Source organism: Mycteria americana, chromosome 7, assembly GCF_035582795.1.
Source record: "Mycteria americana isolate JAX WOST 10 ecotype Jacksonville Zoo and Gardens chromosome 7, USCA_MyAme_1.0, whole genome shotgun sequence".
NCBI lineage: Eukaryota > Metazoa > Chordata > Aves > Ciconiiformes > Ciconiidae > Mycteria > Mycteria americana.
The window spans coordinates 12,175,813-12,196,862 of NC_134371.1; the positions used below are offsets into that span (position 1 = coordinate 12,175,813).

At 61.4% G+C, this 21,050-nt stretch overlaps 1 protein-coding gene across 1 annotated transcript; it reads right to left on the reverse strand.

Moving 5' to 3' along the window:
• Positions 1-7,043: 7,043 nt before the first annotated feature.
• Positions 7,044-16,517, reverse strand: PTMA (prothymosin alpha). Its single transcript, XM_075507055.1, is given in 6 exon segments — positions 7,044-7,911; positions 8,370-8,443; positions 11,010-11,103; positions 11,796-11,867; positions 16,294-16,362; positions 16,365-16,517. Coding segments are annotated over 6 exon segments (495 nt in total). The 5' UTR covers positions 16,503-16,517; the 3' UTR covers positions 7,044-7,863.
• Between the last annotated feature and the right edge of the window lie 4,533 nt (positions 16,518-21,050).

Consider the following 21,050-nt stretch of genomic DNA (forward strand, 5'->3'; position numbering starts at 1 on the left):
CGTTCCTATGGGATCCAGCTCTGTGCCAAAATCCGGCCTGCACCACCCTCTCCGTGCCAATATCCTGCCTGCTCTTCCAGCACCCAGGGAATGGGCTGGGTGGGGAGCATGGCAGGCACCCAGGAGGGACGATGAGCTGAGAGGGGACAAGGTGGGGACATGGAGCAAGGGGAGGAGTGGATGGCAGGATGGTGCTGCAGAAAGTTCTCCCAGTGTCCAAAAAGCTGGGCTGGAAAGGGCTCGCATTGCCTTGAGTGTGCAAAAGGGGAACAGCGACAAGTTGTGGGAAGGGGTCACACTCACGCTGGCTATGGAAGGCGGACACCAAGAAACCACCAGGGATGCAGGAGGAAGCCACGGGAATGATGTGAAGACCCCAGCGGTGAGGGGCTTAAGGAGCCAGGGTCATCTGGCTGATAGAGAAGCAAAAGCGGTCAGAAGAGAGTGCAGAGGCTCAATTTCCATGGGAGGAGATGGCAAAACCGGCAGCTGAGGCCAGATACATTTGGCTCAGGAACCGGGAACGTCTGCACCCCTTGATGCTTCCTGGGATCCTTGCAGGGGGACGCACCGTGCTGCCCATTCATGCCCATCACAAACAGCCTGTTTGGGCTTCCTGGCAGGGTGGCCTTGGCAGCACGACCCACGGACACGGGAGAGCCATGGCCTGTCCCCACGGTGCTGCCATAGCTCTCGGGGGGAGCGCTGGGGTGCCGGGCTTCCCCATCCCACAGCACTAGATGGTGCTGCAATACAGCGATACTGCTCTGCGCTGCACAGCGCCGGCGGCCGAGCGGGGAGGACGCTGGCTTGGGTCACCGCGTCGGCCAGGGACCTCGGGAGAGCCACCAAGGGCCACCTCGGGCCAGCCAGCCCCACGCCAGGTAGGCTGGTGGGCCACCCAGTACGGGACGTGCCACCCGCTCTGGCCCAAGAGAGGAGCAGCCCTTGGGCTGGGCTGGAGCCCCGTGCCAGCCCGGAGACCCCGGGGATACCGACGGGCACACGGTTAGGACCGGGCTGCTCCCACCGCCGGGTGAGGTGTCCCAGCACCTCCCGCAGGCACCGACACCTCTGTGCCTCACGCCTGCCTTCATCCCTCTTTCAGCCCTACCCCGGCCAAGCTGGAGGATGCAGAAGAAGCCACAAGAGCCCAAGGCCACGGCTAACAGCCCGGTGGGGCTCCCCACAGCCAAATGCAGCCCCCAGCCCTCACTGGGAACCGGCCTGCTCTGTGGGGTGCCCCATGGCTACCCCATGGTGCAGCACAGGGGCAGGGAGCAGCAGCTCCAGTGCCTGCTTGGGGGCAGGTGCCCCCGCACTTGCCCCTTCCCACAGCAGAGCCCCACAGCCCTGCTCTGCCGGCTGCTCCCTCCCCCAGGACATCACCCGGGAGCTGCAGCCTTGCTCCCACAGCCTGTCCTGGGGACGGGCCTTTGCGCTGGGGGGTGTCCCCAGGGAAGCAGCACATCCTCACTGTGGGGGGCATAAGCAGGGCTAAGGGGGATTTGCCCCAGGATAGGGAGCCAGCCCCTGAACTGGCTGGGGTTTGGCTCACCAGGAGTCTGGGCTGCTGGCTCTGCACCCATCCCCGCACCCATCCCTGTGGGGTGGGTGCACCCCATGGCAGCTGGGAGCTGCTCTGAGCCCTCACGCTGCCTTTGGGGCCTCACGTGGTGGTGGAGCCAACCCCAGGTAGGCTCAGCAGGCTCCCCAGCCCCACGCAGGACCACGCTCCCTGCCACCCCAGCCAGGCAATTTGGAGCCACGTCCCTTCCCCACCAGTGGATCCAGGGACTGGCAGTGCCCAGGCTGCCGGGAGTGAGTGGCTCACACTTGCTATGGGTTGTCCTCCTCAGCGTTGCCCATGGGTCATGCACCAGCTGAGCATCCAGGTCTCCAGCTGTGGGCACAAGCTGCATCATGCCTTGCACCCCCCCACCCCAAGTCATGAAAGAGGGGTGCTGGTTTCCAGCTCCCTGAAAGACCGGGGCTGGGAGCTTGCTCTGCCTGCAGCAAAGGAGAGGGGGCCAGAGAGATGCCCACAGAGCCTGGGGCACCCCCATGCCCAAAGCGAGCAGGAGGACCCACACCCCTGCCCAACACCCGGCTGGCATGCAGGGAGAGGCAGAGCCCCTCGCCTTCAGGCCTCCCTCCTGGGCAGGAAAAGGACACAAAGACCCCATCCCTGTGGGTTTACAGCCCGAGGTCTCCATCCCTGTGGATTCTCCAGGGGCTAACAGCATTGAACTTCCATGTCCCCCAGCTGCCCAACTTACACTGCGTTCTTTGGAAAAGGACACAAGAGCCTCTCCAGGTCCCCATCTGCTCCCAAGCACGGTGCTCACCGCTTCCTTCCAGGTCTCTTCCTGGATCACAGTGTGGCACTACAAGGGGGCCCTCCAAGCCCCACCACCCCCAGCCATCCCCCACCGCTCCCTCCAGGGCTCCCCAGTAGCACCAGGGCTCCCCAGCCAGCCATGAACAGGAGCCATGGCCCTCCTTGGGGCATGCAAAGCCGAGGGTCCCCTGGAGCCCTTCCTCCTGCTCTCCCACCCTCCAGAGAAGATGAGGTCAGCTGGACGAGAAGGAGCAGCCATCGGCACAGGGAAGGATGGAGGATTCCCAGTGTCTGTGCAGGAGGAACCACAAGCACCCCAGCCCTGCTCCCTCTCCGAGGCTGCCACCCTGGAGCAGGCAGCAGACATTAGCATCCAGCTGGGTTTCAGATCTCGAGGACCTCTGCTGCGCTGGGGACTGCCAGGTCCCCACAACTGCCAAGTCAGGGTCCAGGACCAGAGCTGCCCCAGCTCACCGAAGGGGACAGGCCATGGGGCACATGGCAGCCAGGGACCAGATAGGAACCAGATCTCCCACATCTGCTCTTCAGCATGGGCTGGGCTTTCCTGCTCTTGGGGCAAGCACACAAACATCCCTACCCCACTTGGGAGGCACATCTTTGCTCTGTGGGATGGGCCAAGACCAGCCAGGGCCCCAGGCTCCCCAGGGGGTCTGCTCCCCCGGGACACCTCGCACCCTGAGCCGGATGGCAATTGCTCTACCCGAGGATCAGCTCTTCGTGTCTTATTTTCAAGAGCAACCCCCCTTCTGTGTTTGTGATCTTGCGGTGTCGTGCCTGGAAGGCAGTTTCACTTGTCAGACTCTCAAGTAGATGCCAATTATTTGCCGAGACACAAACTGCACCAGTAGCCCCAGCCCATGTCTAGTTTGGCGTCCAAGTCCTGCGTTGCCCACAGGCAGGTTCTCCACCAAGCCCTCAAGGCACTCCAAATTTCATGAAGGTTGTCAAGATACAACAAGAAGAGTTTTGGATGAGGCTGACTGAAAGCTACAGCTGGTGCAGGACAGGCTTGAGCTGATGAAACAGTTCCTAACCTACTACAGGCAGGAGGTCAGGACTGGAGGTAGGTCTGCTGGTCCATACCCAGTCCAGTTGCCCGCAAGGCGTGGGCTCAGCTGTGACCTTTGGTAGCAGGGCTCCACCAGTGCCTTGCCTTTCAGGCCGACCACATGGAAGTTGCTCTCAATTCACCTGGTTGTTCAGCCACATACAGGACATCGTCATGGCAGCTGAGGCCCAGGCACAGCAGAGTCCTTGGGAAGGGCTGCCCTTGGTCCAAGTGGCCACGTGTGCACAGCCTAAGTCCTTCCAGGCGTATATGAGGCACCCTGCAGCTCTCCCAATGGCTACGTTTGGGAGCTACCCAGGCCATCTTTGGTGGTCAGCAGCCAGCTAGCGCACCCCAGAACAGCTTCAGATGTTCACCTCTGTGGTCTCCAGGACCAGCACAATCAGCAGTCCCGCCATGAATCAAGTCACCCATGACACATGGGTCACGTCTGCAGACAAGGGGCAGCACCAGCAGTACTTCTGCTCCGCAGGTTGCAGCTGAACATGGGACCTGTGAAGCCCTGGGTGAGGTACCCAGTACCACGGTGCCCAATGGCCACATGCTCTTCACCTCCGGTCCTGCAGCATCAGCCCCTCATGGAGCCTGGCTCTGGTCACCAGGTGGTGGTGGAGATCATCTGCACACCAGAGGTCCCAGCAGGCAGCCCCTGGCACAAGGCTGGCTCACCAGGGAAACCATTTCTAAGACATCCTCTGAGGTGCCTTCAGCTGGCACGACTCCTGCAAGCCCTCTCCTGCTGAGGCGGGACCTGCTGCGCCTGGTCCCCATCTCAAGACACCATCCAGGTGAGCGATCCCTGTAGCATTTTGGATTGACCCAGAAGGCCCTGTGTGGCGTCGGGCACCAAACGAGAAGAAGAGCCACCTTCAAGCCCGCACGCCCTCTGGGACCATGCCAGCAGCAGGCTCTGCCAAAGGCCCCTCAGCCCCACACAGGCAGAGCCCCTGCGCTGAGGGGCCTTTATACCCCTCGGTGGGGTGTGGCTGCCCCTGATTGGCTGGGACAGCTGACAGGTGGCAGCTCCGGATTGGCTCAGAGCTGTCTCCCTCACCCTGTGATTGGTGAGCTGCTGCTGCGACGGGTGAGACAGCAGCAGAGACAGGTGGCAGCACGTGGTTGGCTGGGGGGAAGCGCTAGGTGGCAGACCGGGATTGGTCAAGCCTGGGTGTTGCTTGATTGTGGTTGGTCGAAGCAGCACAAGGGAGGGAGGGAGGTGGAGGGGGCGGGAGGGAAGGTGGCAGTGTGGGATTGGCTGGTAGGCTGTGCTGGTGCATGGGGATTGGCTGAGGCCGGGTGGCTGGGCAGTGGGGCTGGGGCGGGGCTCCCTGCGGTGGCCCATGCACCGAGCTGTGACCGGTCTCAGCCTCCAGTGCCAGGACCGGCTTGTCCCTGCCCCACTCTGCACCCAGGGCAGCGTCTGCCCTCTCTGCACCGAAGACATGGGAGCACGTCCAGGGGACATGGGTTTGCAGGGGGGCTGCCAGACCCCCCGGGACCCAGCCGTGACTGCGGGTTGGTTCCGAGAGGGGGTAGAAATGGGGTGGAGAAACACCGGGGCTGCCCTGCACAGCTGGAGGTGAGGACACAGGGCTTGGCCTCTCCATCTCCAGCAGCTGGGGGGCTCATGGCAGCCAGATGAGGACCAGGAACTGTGGGGCTGGGGGCTGCCCCCAGCCTGCCCTCTCCTCACCCTGGCTGCTCCGTGCCCTACCCATCGCCAGCCTGTCTGGCTGGGAGGCCGGGGCAGCCTCCAGTTTTACCCCACACCCTGCATCCCAGACCAAAGAGGACCCTACTACACAAGACCCCCAGGTTTTGGGGGGCTGCAGGCCGTAGGACAGGTCCTGCTCTGCAGTGGGGGACAGCAAGGCTACTGCTCCCCCAAAATCTCTCCCCCCGGAGGCCTCGCGCCAGCTGTGCACGCAGAGTCCCCGTGTTTCGGTGACACGCGGCGCCTGCTCTCACCAGCTCCTCAGCTGCAGAAACTTATTTGAATAATTTGCCTCGCAAATCTGCAAGCACCAGCTTGAATCGCACGTATCGGAGCCCATCGCCGTGCACGAGCCGTGCGTGGGGCAGCCGCAGCAGGGACACGGGCACGGCTCCCGGTGCTGCACAAGGAAGCACCGCTCAGCCGTACGGCGATAACTCAGCGGCGCTGTTTGCCACTCCCATGTTGTCACGTCCCATCGGGGACATCGGAGCACCCGCTAATCAAATCTAGCACCGGCCTCCAGCCCTGCCGTGAGCACCCCATCACCCAGGCAGGCGAGAGGCAGGGCTGGATATGGCCCGTGAATTGAGGCAGTAAATCTGATAAGCTATCAGCTAGCACCACGATTAGTTGGATAATTAAGGACAAGGAGCCAGATTTTGAGCTTATTTGCCACCGGTGTAAATGCAGAGTAAGTGACCTGGCTGCTCCCAGGGATCAGGAGGAGCTGTGACCCTTGCAGCCAGTGCATTAAATGCACGATGGTTCCTCTTTTAAGAAAAAAAAAAAAAAAAGAATAAAAATCACCCCCCAGCATCTCAACGCTAACTGCCGGGATTACAGGGCGAGAGGAGGAAACGAGACCATCTGGCACGGCTTCGGCACGGGGCCGGGTCAGCAGGGGAAAGGGAACTTGCCGGAGCCAGAGCGAGGGTTTGGGAGGCACAGATACAAGGCGGGTTCCTGCAAACGGGTCTCCGCACACCTGGCAGGGCAGGCTGAGCTATTCTGAGCTCCAATGCCCTAGAGGAGGGAGGAAAAATGAGTTGGAGGAAGGTTAGGAGCAAAGCAGCAGAGGTCTAGGCTAAGTTACAGCATTTTTGGTTTGGTTAAAGCGGACAGACAAACCCCAGCCTGCCTCTCGGGGGTCCCACCACCAAACCTCTGCTAGCTTGGCACCCCAGAAATTGCTGGGTGGCCAGCGCAGGCTGGAGCATCCCTCAGGGACCAGTTCTGGCTGAATTCAATCCCTGCTGAACGCTGCCTCCTCCAGCACACGCACCCATCCTACCCCGCTGCCAGCGACGCTGCAAACAAGCCCTGTGCTGCCTCAAGGCAGCCCGAAGGAAGGCAAGGCGTTTGCACGGCCTCAGCACCCGCCATCCCACAACCAAGAGGGTCACCCACCTGCAGCAGACATTGCAAGGAAGGATTTTTGGGATGGGTTTCTCACCCCCGCTGCACCAGCCAAACACAATTCCCAACAAGCCTGATTGTAGAGGGACAGCAGGACTGCTGCGCGCCCCGTACCCACGCACCTCAGCTCGCTTTCATTGAGCCTGTTCTCTCTGTTGGTTTCCCAGCCTAACCTGTCCCTACCCACCCCGAGAGCAGCCAGACCGTGCGGGATCATGCAGAGGCCATGCTGGGGGCACAGTTGCAGCTCTCCACGGAGCGCAGCCACGAGAACAGCTCTGCGCTGCAGACACCAGCTGGGACCGCAGGACCCAGACCCTCCCCGTCAACACCCTGCACCCCTCTACCCTCTCTCCAACTCTCTTCCCAGCCCAAGTCCAAAGCAAAGAAAGAAAGGAAGGAGAGAAAGAAGGGGAGAAAGAAATAAAACACTAAAACAAATGAAAAGTAAAACAAAAAGCAGCAGTTGGGAGGCAGCCTTGTTAGGACAACTCAGCAAAATAAAATTCCGGTTTATTGTTGGACAACATTGTTTCACACATACATCAAACAGGCCAAAAAAAAAGAAAAAATAAAAATAAACAGCAACTTCATAGACAGAAAAAAAAAAGAAAACCTTTTTATCTTTGGCCTTGCCACCTCATACAAACCACGATCTATGGTACAGCTAAAGTACATACACAAAAAAAGTTACTGGAATGCTCAGAATAAGATTGTAAATTTTTTTTTTGCATTTTTGTCTTTTTTTTTTTTAATTTTTTTTACAAGGTTTTGTTTTATTCTCCTTTGAGATAATGGTTTGGGCCTGGTCACACCACAAGTAAAGTCAGAAATAGGTAACAAGAGAGATATACACTTCAAAGCCCCCCTTTTGGTCAATCCGAGATCACTTAAAAATGGCGGACCTCCTAACAATATGTACAAAAATATAAAATGTAAATAAAAAATACAAACAAATTCTCCTTTAAAGTACTTTTAAGAAAGAAAGCAGGGCCTTGAAGTTTTGGTGCTTGGGGGGGAGGGGGTCTGTGGGGGAAGGGGGGGTTTCTCTCCCCGCTAACGGGCGAATCGTTTTGTATGTTCGTTGAGTGGCAGCGCCGCGCCGGGGGGCCGGGGACGGGGTTCACTCTACTTGGTGAGGATGACCACGGCGGAGGGGGGAGGAAGGGTGTGTGTGTGTGTGGGGATGGGGTTGCAACGGGAGGGAAGGGGGGTCCCAAGGGTGAAGAGGACGCGCTGGCCTTTTTTGTTGGTTTGTTTTCCTCCTTATTTAAAAAAAAAATAATAATAATTTGCTGCCTAGTCATCTTCATCGGTTTTCTGCTTCTTGGGATCAACGTCGTCGTCCTGGGGGGAAAGCAAAGCTGTCAGGAGAGGGGACGAGGAGTGGGGCTGCTGGGGGGCTGGCAAGAGCCACACCAAGGCGGGCAGTGAGGCAGGAGAGGGTTTCAGGTCCCTCTCCCGCCTCAGGGACAAGAACAGGGCAACAGAAGTGTTTCCCCCCTCGTGCAAAATCCTCTCTCGCAGGCAGCTCGGGGAGCCCCCGAGCACCCCCACCCTGGCCCACCATGAGCACCCTGGGGCTCCCCAACCCAGGGCCAGCAGCTCCACGCAGCCAGAACGGACACCCCGCTAACCAGGCCAGCGTATAAACGGAACTGGGCTGCATCCCCGGAGAGGCACGGGGAACGCACAGGCAGGCGTTCCAGCCCCAGAGCCCAGCCCGGCCTCTCCGGCCCCATCGACGCTCCCCCCAAGCCCTCTGGGGACATGGGTGGCTCCGAGGGGCTGGTTGCTCTTCCTACCTCGTCGTCCTCAGCTGCCCGTTTGCCTGTGGCTCCCTCAGCTTCGTCATCTTCATCACCGTCCTCTTCCTCACCTGCATAGAGAAGGGGAGGAACATGAGACCCTCTCGGAGGGTTACAGCACCATGCACCTCCCCTCTGGGTTTAATTCTGGCTCAGCCCCCCAGTGCCACGTCCAGTGTCCCATCTCCCCAGCTGGCACAGCCCCTGCTCAGGACAGCAGGTGCCTGAGGACACAGGGATTTTTGGGGCATCCCCCAGCTGACTTGACCCACCAAAGGGGAAATAAGGATTGGCAGCATCGAGTCTGGCTCACACCGCGTTTGTAGCGCAGGCAACAGGACGGCAAAACCAGCACCTGCCACGAGTGCCGAACTTGGAGAAAAAAAGGGGAGAAACAAAAAAGGGAGAGGAAAAAACTCTTTCTAGTGGCTGCTCCGCCTAACCGCTCCATATTACTTCTGCTTCCCTTCGCAGCTATTAGTCCATCTTTAATGAGTTAAGAGAGCCAGAACGCATTAGTTCTGAGTCAGAACACTTTCTAATTATCAGAACAGCAAACAAATGCTACCAACTTATCTTACAGCCAGAGAGGAGGATGAGCAGAGAGCTCTGGGCTTTGACCCACTTTGAGCTCAAATAGGCCAGTGGATCAGAACGACCGAGTCCATCGCCTTTGGCCAATTTTGGGGGGTCGGGGGCAAGACTTGAGGCCCCAGAGGTGGAACCACCTCTTGGCTGCCAAGACGAGTCTCTTGTGTAACAGGAGACCCTACTAAAACTTAGAGCGTTAAGGCCAGTAAGCTGGCTTTAAACCACCGCCACGAGCCACACGTATAGACAGCCAGGGGGATTAAGGTCAGCCCATCCTCCCTTCCCCTCTCCTCTCCCCGGCGTGTGCCCAGCCACGACATGGTCCATGCAGCGGGAAGGGCCAAGATTAGCTCCCAGCGATGGATCAACACCCCAGCAGCCATCACATGCACTGGGCTGGCCCAGCAGGTCAGGTGACAGCACCAAGCTGATTGGGAGCATTTTTAGTTCTTTGAGCTGCTTTAAGCAAAGCAAATAATGAGATGGGATGGGGAGAAGGGTGAGAAAAATATACTGTCAAGCTCCCCTCTGCTGTCAAACTCCAGAATGGAGTTTGGCCACAAGTGCTGGAGAGAAAAAAAGCCTGATGCGAGCTGCACTTGCTGCCTTTAAAATCCCTCTCCTGCAGCGTCCAGCTGCTCAGGTGCAGGTCTCAGGCAGGGATCACCCGAAGGCAGTGGGCACAGACGGACAGAGCCCGTGCAGGATCCCGGCAAGGCGTTCGTGCCTCCAAGCACTGCGTGCCAAATCTTGCCTGTGCTCAGTGAGCTGGTAAGAGCAGGGCTGGCACTGCGGGACCAAAGCTCCCCAGGCTTGTCACAGCAGTATCCAAGCAACACTTCCACCCCACACACATGTGCCTGTGGCACACGCATCCCTCTCCTGCCCAAGGGGAGCAGGGAGAGATGAGCATTCCCCCTCTTCCACCCCGAAGCAGGGTTGGAGGTAGATGAGCTCAGGACAGCACATGGCAGCACTGTGCTCTGTCCCCAAGGGTTAAAATCCAGAGTATGAACAGGGTCACAATTCCCAGTTTTTTCCCTAGTGAGCCAGTTCCTACCAAAGGGCATGGCAGACAGCTGCCCAAAGGAGGCAGCTTTCCCTGCTTACACTGTCTGAATAGGCACTGGCCTAACGGTCATTAAATTTCCAGCCCTGTCCCTGTCTCCCAAAACTAACCAACAGGTTAGTAGGTCAGCACATAAACCAAAAATTCACAGGGGATTAACCTAGTAACAGCTAATCAAGGGCCCCGAGTTCATTTCAGCATAACAAGAATGGTTTTCTCCCAGTCTTAACGAGTGATAAAAATAAACAATGTTATTCATCCAAGTAGATCTTGGGAAAAAAATAATAGCAGGGAGGGTGAGAAGTGATTCGGCAAGTCACTGCTGGATTTCTGGTTGCTGCTGCCAAAACCCACTTCCAGGCTGGGTCAGGTCAGGAAACAGGGGAGGGCAGGGAGATGTGGGACACTGCAGACAGGGAAGGTTCAAAGCAAGCCTGTCCGCTCGCATTGGAGGGGCAGGGAAGAGCTGCAGGTTCCTCTGCCCACTTCCACATGGCATCCAGCCCAGGAAAGGGCCAGGAGAGGGGACCACATCAGCCTTTGAGCATGCTGATCCATGAACAAGGATGGTGACCTATCCTTGTGCCAAGGCACAGCCATCCAGGGCTGTCCCCATCCCACCAGCTGGCACTCGCATCTGCCGCGGCCGTTGCGATCACAAGAGTCAAGGGCAGGTTTTGCTACTCGCACGGAAGGGCTAACGCGCTTATTCAGCGCCGCGGTACGGTGCCGTCTGGCCAGAGGAGGGAGGAAGGAAGGAATCTGCCCTCAACCTGCTGGAAGGCATTCAAGGCTGACTTCACTCCCAGCACCAGCGGCCTGGGCGAGCGAGGAAGGACTGAGCCCGGCTGGCAAGAGCCGCCCGGCCGCAGCCGCGAGGGGGAGATGCTGCTCTCGGCTCTCCTCTGCTTCCCGAGTCTGCTGTCCAGGGCAGGATGCAGCCACGGGATGGGGGCGGGGGGAACAAAGAAAGTTACCATCACCCTCTTCCTCCTCGTCCTCTTCCTCACCACCTTCCTCTTCCTCTTCGTCTACTTCGTTGTCAGCCTCCTGCTCTCCGTTTTCCTCGTTCTCCTTGGCAAGACAAAATATCACTTAAAAAAATGCACCGGGGAAGGGAGAAGGGAGAAAAGATGTTCAGCAGAAGTGCGTGTCCCCACCTTTCCTGCCTAAAGCAAAGCACCAGGCCACCGGAGCCCCGGCATGCGTCCCGCTTCCTGCCTGCTTCCACACGACACAGGCAGCCCAGGCACGAAGGATCAAGTCTAGAGTAACTTGGGGCTGCAGCTTTGAGGCCAAGACAAAGACTGCAAAGGCTCTTGTGACACTTCGAAATGCAGCAGAGTGAATTTCCCCCAGCGTGTTAAAAATAGGAAACCAACCAGTTTACTTGTACACAATGTGTTTCCCCGTTCAACTGATTGTAACACTGTAAAAATCTAGGGTTTGTTTTTTTTCCCCTCTCCTTATCCAGTGCCTAGGAAGGAGGCGGCACTGGACACAACCTCACACAGCTTTCGGGGAGGGGATCCAAGCCCAGCCCTTCCTTTCTGCACACACGAACTGCCCACAGGCTCGGGAGCGTCTGTTGAACCTGAAGCCCCAAAGGCTCGAGGGCTCTGCACAGCACAGTGCTGCCATTTGGAGGGGTCCCCTCTCAGCAGGGCTGGGGACAAGCTCGCAGCAAAAGCAAGAAGGGAGAGGAAAATAAAGAGGCGTTGGCATAAGGGCTGCCTCTCCCTGCAGGTCTTAGCCATACTCACAGCATTGCCGTTGGCCGGTGCATCTCTGCCATTTTCTGTTTCTTCAACAACTTCCTTCTTCTCTTTTAGATCCTGGAAGGAGCAGAAAAGCAGAGAAGTCACCCCGATTCCAGGTGCCTGGGTCAGAGAAGCTGCAGATCAGGTGTGAAAAACACAGTCAGAGAGAGCAGGAGCTGGTTTCTCTTCACACCGATTTGCTCTGCGATTTGGTCGCCACGTTCTGGCTCCTCCTTGGGAACGGGAGAGCGTGGGGGCGAATCTCAATCCAAGTCAGCCTTGCCAGAGAGCAGCTATCTAAAAAAGAGACTGCTCTGTTTCACCTCTGAGCTCCCAAACACACAGAGCTGGCTGCCTGCATATGCTCAACAGCAGCAGAGCTGGCTGATTGCCCATCTTAGCACAGTCCACGCAAGCTCCTGCAATGCCATGGAGAGCCGGCAGCCCCGTCCAACGTATGGGCTCCGCCGCCCCAGGGCTGTGGACGTCCATGGCTGCTCGGTACCTTCGCAGCAGGAACAAATCCCAGGGACTCATTAGCAGAGACTGCGGTCTCTGCCCTGCCTGGGGAAAGTCATACGGCAAGTATTACATGCCTGGTCTTTCTCACAGCAGCAGAGAGGAGACTCCAGGATCCAGCTCGCAGCTTTAAGTGTAACAGGATGGGGTGGGGGAAGAAGTCTATTTTTACACTGCTCCAAGAGCCGTGCCTGGCTAGTTCGGTTCAAATCTCCACCACGAGCAGAGCGAGAGCTTGTGTGTTTTTGCTATTGATCACTGTCAAAATGTCATGCCAAGTCGCTCGGCAAACAGGCTGAGAGGATCCAACTTTATGTTCCTGCATAAAGAACACTTGGATTTAACACTGGCATCTCTGCTTGCATCCTCCTCCCCTTCTGTTCCTCCATCAGCTGGAGCGAGATCCTTCAGCACAAGGAGCGTTACCCCAGCCAAGGAAAGCAGAGAGGCCCTTCCCCAGGGCCAGCAGCACAGCCACACAGCCGGCTTCAGCAGCGACCACGAGGTGTTTAGAAGTTGCTGGCAGCTCCCTACTTCGCTGCAGCAGCAGCAACAGCAAGCGGCTTTGCCCCCCTCCCGCCCGCCCTTTGCGGCGGCCTCGCAGCCCGCAGTGAGCAGGCAACTTTCACTCCCGCTGAAGCACTGTCACTTCCTCGTGGGAACACCGGCGGGTAAGAGCACGGCCCCGGCCCTGCTAGCGTGACTGCTGCTCCGTTTTGGGAGGGTTTCTGCTACCCTGCAGGCTGCTTAGGCGAGGCAGCGCAGGGGTTTTAGACCACCAGGTTATTTAAACCACTCAGACGGGCACGCACAGAGGCTGTTACTGGAGGCACCCAGGCTGCCAGTGCACCAAGGAAAGACTTTCTTTGGAAGCAAGCTTTGGGGCAGCTACACCTGTTGATCGAACCTCACCTAATCAAAGCAGCACCCTGGGAGTCTGGCGTAAAACAAACACGAGCTCCCTCCTCCTTTCACTGCTCACGTACGGATCTCCCAGGCCAGCTCCTCCACACTGCCCAATTCCACGGCAGTTTTACACCCTCAGTGGCTCTCGCTCCTCTATTCCCCAGAGGCTGGCCGCAACCATTTAACCTCTCGCGCACCATCGCGCCGCTGCGTTCTGCAACCGTTGCCTCACATCAGGCAAACGGGCACGAGGGCGACAAAGCATTTCCTAAGTTAAACACAGTGCAAATCAAGCAGTCAGAGTTTCCACATCTCACTACGCCCGATGGTTCTCTTCAAAAAGAGTCGTTCACAAAACGTAAGCAATTCTCCCAGTGAAGGAACAACTCATTCTTGGGGATTTTTGCTGGACAGGTCTCCAGCCCTGACCTTTCCCGCCCCACTGAAGACGCTCTTCAGTTTAACGACCATCAGGATGCCAGGTCATGAAGTCTGTGCTAGCAACAGGGTTGCAGAAGGGACCACAGCTTCTCCCTTTCCCCCGGCCCAGTCCAATACAAACAGACAGACGTGTACAGCAGCCTCCAAACCAGGAGGCCGTGCAGCAGGACTGCCTTAGCTCCAAAGCTTTGACAGAGCCTCTAATTATAGGTGTGGCGAGGCTGTTTGTCCATAAAATAGCAACGGCGTTTAGTCATACACCAACCGCCCGGGGAGCTCTACCTTCGGTCCTGCTCCGCGCCCGAGGCACGAGCTGGCCAGGACCGCAACTACCCCTGCAGCCGCAGCTCCGGGCGGGGAGAGGCCGCGGCCGAGGGCAGGACCCGGGCAGAAAGGGCCGGGATCGCCCGCTGCCCCAGCAAGGAGCCGCGTCCACCCCCCCCGCCCCCCGGGACGGCGGAGCGGCCGCCGCCGCAGCCCGCGCCTCCCGCCGGCAGGGGGCCCCCCCGCGCCGCCACGCGCCGGGCCGCCGTTCAAACCGCGCGCCACTCTCCGCGCCCCTCTCATTGGCCGCCCGCCAGCGCGCCGGCCCGGCGCCCCGCGGGCTGCCGGGAAGTGTAGTCCCGGCGGGGGCGGCGCGGCGGACTCCGGCTCCCAGGGGGCGGCGCGGGCAGGGCCGCACGTGGTGGGCGCCCCGCGGCACGGCGGCGGCGGCCGGGGGCGGCGCTCGGCGCGGAGCCACCGCCCGGGCGGGGCGGGACCCCCCCCTCCCCGCCTCCCGGGAGCGCTCCGGACGGCAAGGCGGGACGAGGGCGAACGGCCCCGGTGCCTCCGCGCTTCCCTCCCCCCCCGCCACCGGGCGTGCGGGGGGGGGGGGTCACCTTGCCGCCACGCGCGCCTCCGCCCGCCCCGCAGCACGGATCCCCGTCCCGTACCGTCCCGTCCCCCCAGGCCGAGCCGGGGACGAGGTCCCCTTCCCCCACGCTGTAAAGGGCAGGGGAAGGTTAACGGCAAACTTGGCCCCGTTCCCCCGGCGAGGGATGGGGATCGACCCGCCTCGCCGCTAACCGGCTCCGGGAGAGCCGGAGGCGGCGGAGACCGAGCCGCGGCCCCGGAGCGGAGGCAGGGCGAGCGGGGGGGGATACGGCTGCGGGAGCGGGAAACAGAAGTGAAATCGAAATCTGCCAGAAACGGCGTTTTGTCGGCTGTTTTTTGTAAACCCTCCTCCCTGCCGGTTTTTTTTCCCTCCAGCCGCGCTTCCCCCGGGAGCGGCGCGACACGGTGCCGGCCGGGGCGCAGGGTGAGGAGGCCCCCGGGCACGGCCGCCCCATCCCCCGCCGCCTTCCCACGCACCCGCCCGGGTCGAGTCGGGTCCCCCCGCAACTTTCCCGGCAGTGGCGGGAGGACCCGGCCGCGGCCCCGAGGTCGACGGGGCGCATCGCCGCCCACGGCCCGGCGGGGAGCGCAGCCCGCCCCGGTGCCCGGCGCCCCCGGGGGACGCTCCGCCGCGGCTCGCAGACAAAGGCGGGCGCCGGGAGCCGCAGCGGGGACTCCCGGGAGAGCCTCTCCCGGCCGGTACCGGCGCTCCCCAGCCTCTCCCCATCACCCCCGGCACCGACTCACAAAGTTATCCCGCTGCGGAGAGCTCGGCCCGGAGCCCCCAGCCCCGCCGCCCCAGCGCAGCTCCGCCGTGGGGGCTGCCCCCGCCGAGGCAACTCCGAAAATAGCAACTGCACCCCCCCCGGCTCTGGGGGCAGCTCCAGCGTAGCCCTCTGCCCCCCCCCCCCCCGCCTCCGGGGGAGACTCCGAAATAGCAACACCCCCCATCCGGGGCAGCTCCGACACAGCAACTGCCCCCCCCAACCCTTCCGGGGAGGGCAATTCCGAAATAGCAACCACCACCCCCCCTTCCTCCGGGGGTAACACCGACACAGCAATTGCCCTCCCCGCATCAACCGGGTGCAACTCCGAAATAGCAACCGCCACCCCCCCCCCCTCCTTTTCGGGAGTAACTCCACAACAGTCACTGCCCCCCCCCCCCCCCCCCCGTGCATGTTCCGGAGCGCTCCCCCCCCCCCCCCCGCGCAGGGACGGGGCCGAGCGGCACCCAAGTTTGACGGGGCTGTCAAGCTCCCGCAGCGGATTGAATGAGGCGAGCGCTGCCCGCCGCCGCCATCCCCCCGCCGGAGACGGCTGCTGAGGCGCAACCGTGCTCCCCCCCACACACACTCCCCGAGCCCCTCCGCGGCCGGACGGCCCCGCAGCCGCCGCCGACGTCCCCGGGAAAGCGGGAGAGAGCGGGCCGCGGAGCCCGGCGCGGCGGGGCTCACGGCACCGGCGAGGGCGACGAGCACGTTTCCCGCACGCTGTAGACAAAGAAACGGCGCAGGCAGCTCCTCACGGCGAGCGCGGCGGCGGCGGCCCCGCACCGAGCCCCACCGCGAACTTCAACAGGGGTGAGGGGGGGGTGGGGGGAACGGGACGACGATGACGGGCGGGGAGGCGGGGGGGGTAAAAAAAAATTAAAAAAAAAAGGTAAAAAAAGATAAAAAAACGCCAAAAATCGCTTGGAAAAAAAATATTACAGCAGAAAAAAAGCGGCGAGCGGTGGGCGAGGCGCGGGGCGGCGGCTCACCTTGGCGGAGATCTCGGCGCTGGTGTCCACGGCCGTGTCGGACATGGCGGGGGCGTGCGGGGCTGTGGCGGGGCTGTGGCGGCGCGGGCGGCGGCGCGGGCAGAACAATGCCAAGATGGCTTTGCGCGAGCCAGTGGGGACTCACGCGGCGCCACGGGCCCTCTTATAGAGCCGGGGGCGGCGCGCGCGCTGCCCCGCGCCGCGCCCATTGGCCGCGCGCGCCGCGGCCGCCGGCGCCCATTGGCCGCGGCGCAAACAATGGGCACGGCCGCTTAAAGCGGCAGGAGCCGGCGCCGCCGACACTGCGGCGATGAGTTCGGGCCCGGTCTCAGCGTGGGCGAGGCGCGGGGCGGTGGGCGGCGGAGCCCCGCCCCCTTTCCTCCCCTCCCTTCGCGCTGCCTCCGCCCCCGCCGCCTCCGCCCCGCCCCGCCGTGTGAGGCGGCGGGCGGGAGGGAGGGAGGAAGCTCCCCCCCACCCCCCCCGCCTTCCAACCCCCGCCGCAGCCAGCCCGCATGCCTGCGGAGGGGCGGGAGGCGTGCGCGCCCGCCCGCGGAGGGGAGGAAAAATAATAAGAGTTAAAAATAATAATAATAATAATAGTAATGCGGGAGAACCGGCGCTGCGTCGTCCGTGTCCGTCCCCCCCCCCCCCCCCCCCCCGCCCGCACCCCGGTCTCCCGGGAGCCTCCCCGCGGCCGGGGAAGGGTACCCGCCCGGGACTGCCGGTGGTGCCGGAGCAGGCGGGTGGTAGCGGGGAGCCCCGTCCCCTCGGTCGCCGCCGGGGTACCCCGTTCCCCTCCTCCCCCGCGCAACCTCCGCCGTCTTTTCAGCGCCGCGGAAACTTTTGCCACAACAACAACCGCCGCCCCCGGGGGGAGCGGGGGAGGGGCGGCCAGCCGGGGGTGCCGGCCGCCGCCGCCGCGCAGAAATGCGGGATTCCCACCCATTTGCTTATTTTACAATTAAAAAAAAAAAAAAAGAAAAAAAAAACCAACCAACCACCCAGGCTGCCTCACCGCCCTTCTCCCCACACACCTTTTCTGAGCTCAAGGCTTGGCACGCACCGGGAGCTTCCCCGCACTCCCCCCTCCGCAGCCCGCCGTTACACCGGACCACAGCCCCCCCCCCCCCCCGCCAGCAGGCACCGGGCCACCTCTGCCCCCCGCCGCGGGGTAACGGGGCACCAGCGCGGCAAGTGAGGGGGTTTTGCCACACTCAAGATGGCGCCGAGAGCCCTTCGTGGGGCAACCACACGGTTTTGTCACCTCCCGGGAGCCGCTCCGCAGCCCGCGACGGCCCCGCGGGCGAGGCAGCGCCGCGCCTAAGCGCTCCCTGGTGCGGAAGGCGTGAAGGACGGGGCGAGGGGGTTGAGAAAAAGCACCCCCAGACGGAGCAGCGCCTCTGCCACACTCAATATGGCCGCCAGGCCGATGCACTAGTCGGCAGAGCCTGTCCTCGGAGGGCGGGATATAGGGATCGAGCGATGCGGATTGGTCGACAGAGCTGAGCGAACGCTGTGCTGACGCTTTGCGGCTTATTATTGGCTGAAGCGCCCGTCTGTCTAAAGCGGAGTGGTTTTGAAAACCCGGAGCGGGCGTACGGCGGAGCTGGGGCTACCTGCCTGGGGCGCGGGGCACCCTGCAGGGGCGCGACCCCCCCGGCGTGGCTGCCGCGGGCAGAGGATGCGCTTCTCCCGGCTGCTGGGAGCCGGGCTGCCCCTGCGCTCCCCCCTACAGCTTCAGGAGAGCTGTGGAGAAGCCATGGCAGCCCACACACCGCCTGGCACCAGGCATCGTGGCATGAGGCGTCATGGCACCGGCCTCCCTCGCCCCATCCTCACACTCGCCCGGTGGCTGGACACCGAGGGCACAGGACCCCGTTTCCAGGAGAAAATGTCCCTCCCGCAAAATAGGATAGCACCACAAACTGGCTGGTCGGTGCCTGGTTGCACCATGGAGGACTTTTCTCCTCAGCCTTGGTGTCTTGCCCCACACGGGAGCAGCCCTGAGGTGATGACGGGGGGGGTCGGGGCCTCAGGGCTGTGGCGGGAGCAGGAAGCACCGTGGTGGCTGTGGCCTCATGTCGGCCACTGACCCTCTGGCCGGCCTTGCAGCAGGGCTGGCCATCCCCTGCCCCAGCCATCCCCCGGCCCCGGGGGCCACCTCGAGCCCACAAGCCAGGCGCTGCCGCAGGAAACTCTCGCTTTGCATCAGAGCCGCTCTCGGCACAACGGTGCCCCGCTCGCGGCTTTCGGGCGCCGCCGGCGAGCCGGTGTTTAGTCAGGAGGGGCCTTTTGGGGACAACGAATTTCTCACGTTGGATGTCCCGCTCTGACCCGGCGGTGGGGCTGGGCGGGAGCGGGGCGAGAGCCTCTCCACACGCTCGGGGGAAGGACAGGGCTGTGGAAACCGGGATTTCTGGTCGCTGCTGGCTACGCCTCTCGCTTGGTGTGTTCAAGACAAGGGCAGCTGCTGTCTATTCCCAGAGACGGCACTCAACAGCGGCTGCGGGTTTGGGGCAGGTTGCTACCAGGGCTGGAGGCAGGAGCGCCCTCTGCTACAGCCGAGCCCGGGGCTGGCGGACAGCGAGTCTCTAAATGTGTCCGAAAGAGGAAAAGAAAAAAAAAACACCAAACCACCCAAGCCCAGCCCAAAAATAAAGCACTTCTGCTATAACTTGGCTTTAATGTGTGCCTTCTCCTCAAACCAGGGATGTTCCTTTGGACTTGGGGTTCCCACGTTTCGTAAACAGTTAAAAAAAAAAGAAAAAGAGACATGGGATATTTGGGGAAGAAAATTAAGAATCCTCAAGGGATGGGCATACCAGGATCTCACAGAAGACCGGGGGGGAGGGGGGGGGAGAGGGGAACAACCAAGCCTGGAGTGGAAGCAAAACTGCCTTAAACCACTCTGTGTCGGAAATCCATGTATAGCCCTTGCTGCCGTCCCTCCGTGCAGCAGGATAACCCGGCTGGTGAGTGCCCCTGCGCGTAAGGCAGAGAGAAACAGGCTCAGCTCGGCATTTTATGCCTCAGCAGTCCAAAAAGAAACAACAACAAAAAAACTGTTGCCTGTAAAAGGCAGCTGCTGCTTTACCTCTTCTCCACCCCTCCCGCCGGCCGGGGCTGGGGAGCGGCTCCGCAGGGAGCAGCGAGAGGAGGAGGAGGAGGGTGGAAGGGGACTTTGCAAAAGTGCCCGAGCATCGAGGACAGAAGTTTCCAGGGCTGAGCTCTGCCTGGGACCTTGCTCCGTCTGTGGCAGGCGATTGCTTTGGCAAAGGAGTCGAGGTGCTGGAGGAGGCGGTAGGAGTTTTCCCTCCTCGTCGGCCGTTTCCCTAGCTCAGCAAGTAGCAGCCTCTCTAATCCCCGGTGAAGATCCTGCTGCTCGGGCGATTATTTCATCGCGGCAAGCTGCTCCTCGGAGGAAATTCTCATTACGCTCTTCGGAGAGGCAGGGGAGGGGCGACTGTCACTCAGCTGCTCTGGAAAAAACAGAGGGATGAGCCTGCAGCATCCCCCGGCTCCGGCGCACGAGACGTGGTAGTGTTTCTAGGTCAGGCTGGTGATGCGGGACATGAAGCCAGCAGAGATGACATCCTGACTGTGTCACCTTCTGTCCTTTGATGGGCAAGGGTTGCATGTGGGGGCCGTGGCTTTGTGGACGTTTGCTCTGCGGGGCTTGAAGGAGCCGGTGGGGAAGACGCACCGCTGAGGGGGCTGGAGGGCGATGGGGAGGTGGGAAGGAGCTTCACGTGCGCTCACAGGGGGGGGAGTGGAGGTGTGTAGAGCACTGGGGCCAGCTCACGGGTCCAAAAAGCATCTTCGTGAAGCCGTGAGGGCAAGGCTGAGACCTCGCCGCAGGAGGCAGAGACTGCGCTTGGAGAGCACCAGCCACCCCAGCCCAGGGAAGGGCCGACGAGGCTGCCCTCCTCCCCATGTCCCAGGCTGCGGCTCCTCCATCCATCCCCATGATCCACGTAAACAGGAGGGAGCAGGTCCCTGTGGCGCGCTTTAATTAAGGGATGGAGACACCGACTTCACCTTTCCCCAGAGGATTGCAAAAGGCCCAGGCGGGCCCCACACTTCAGCTCACGGCCATCCCTGCTCCGACACGCGCTCTGCCCCCTGCATTACAAAACAGGGCTCTGACTCACCGGCCTTTCCCAGCCCGCTGCTCACCGAGCCTGGAGACATTTGCAGGGATCCCTCAGAGCGATGCAGGGAGTCTGGCTGCTCTGCACCCCGCTGCCAGCACCCAGAGCGGGACATGGCGGGCAGGACGTGGCATTGTACCACTGATGTCTTCCTCAGGCCTCCGTGTGGAGCCCTGGGGTGAGGACAGCTTTCTAGGGAGGTTATCCCCTGTGACTGGAGGATATGGGAAAGGGAGGGTGACCTCGCCAGGTCCCCTGACCCCAGCAGGCAATGACATGACAGTCCCTTGATGTCCAAGATGCTCGCCGGCTTCTCCATGGCTCTGGGAAGCCACCGCCCCGGCCGGCTGAGAGGCGGTGGCAAGGGAGCACCCTTTTCTGTCTCCCTCAGCTGGGTGCTGGCAGGAGCCAGGGCCAGTTTGAGGGCAGCAATACACCCCAGCACTGCTGCTAATCCTGCCTCTGCCTACGGGCAGGGTAGGGACGTGACGGGGGGGACAAGGGAAGCCTCCAGTTTGGGATGCTGGCGTTTCCAAGGGAGCCCACAACAGCAGGAGAGGACCCAGCATCACCTCCCTGGCTGCCAAGGGCCAGTGCCGGTGATGC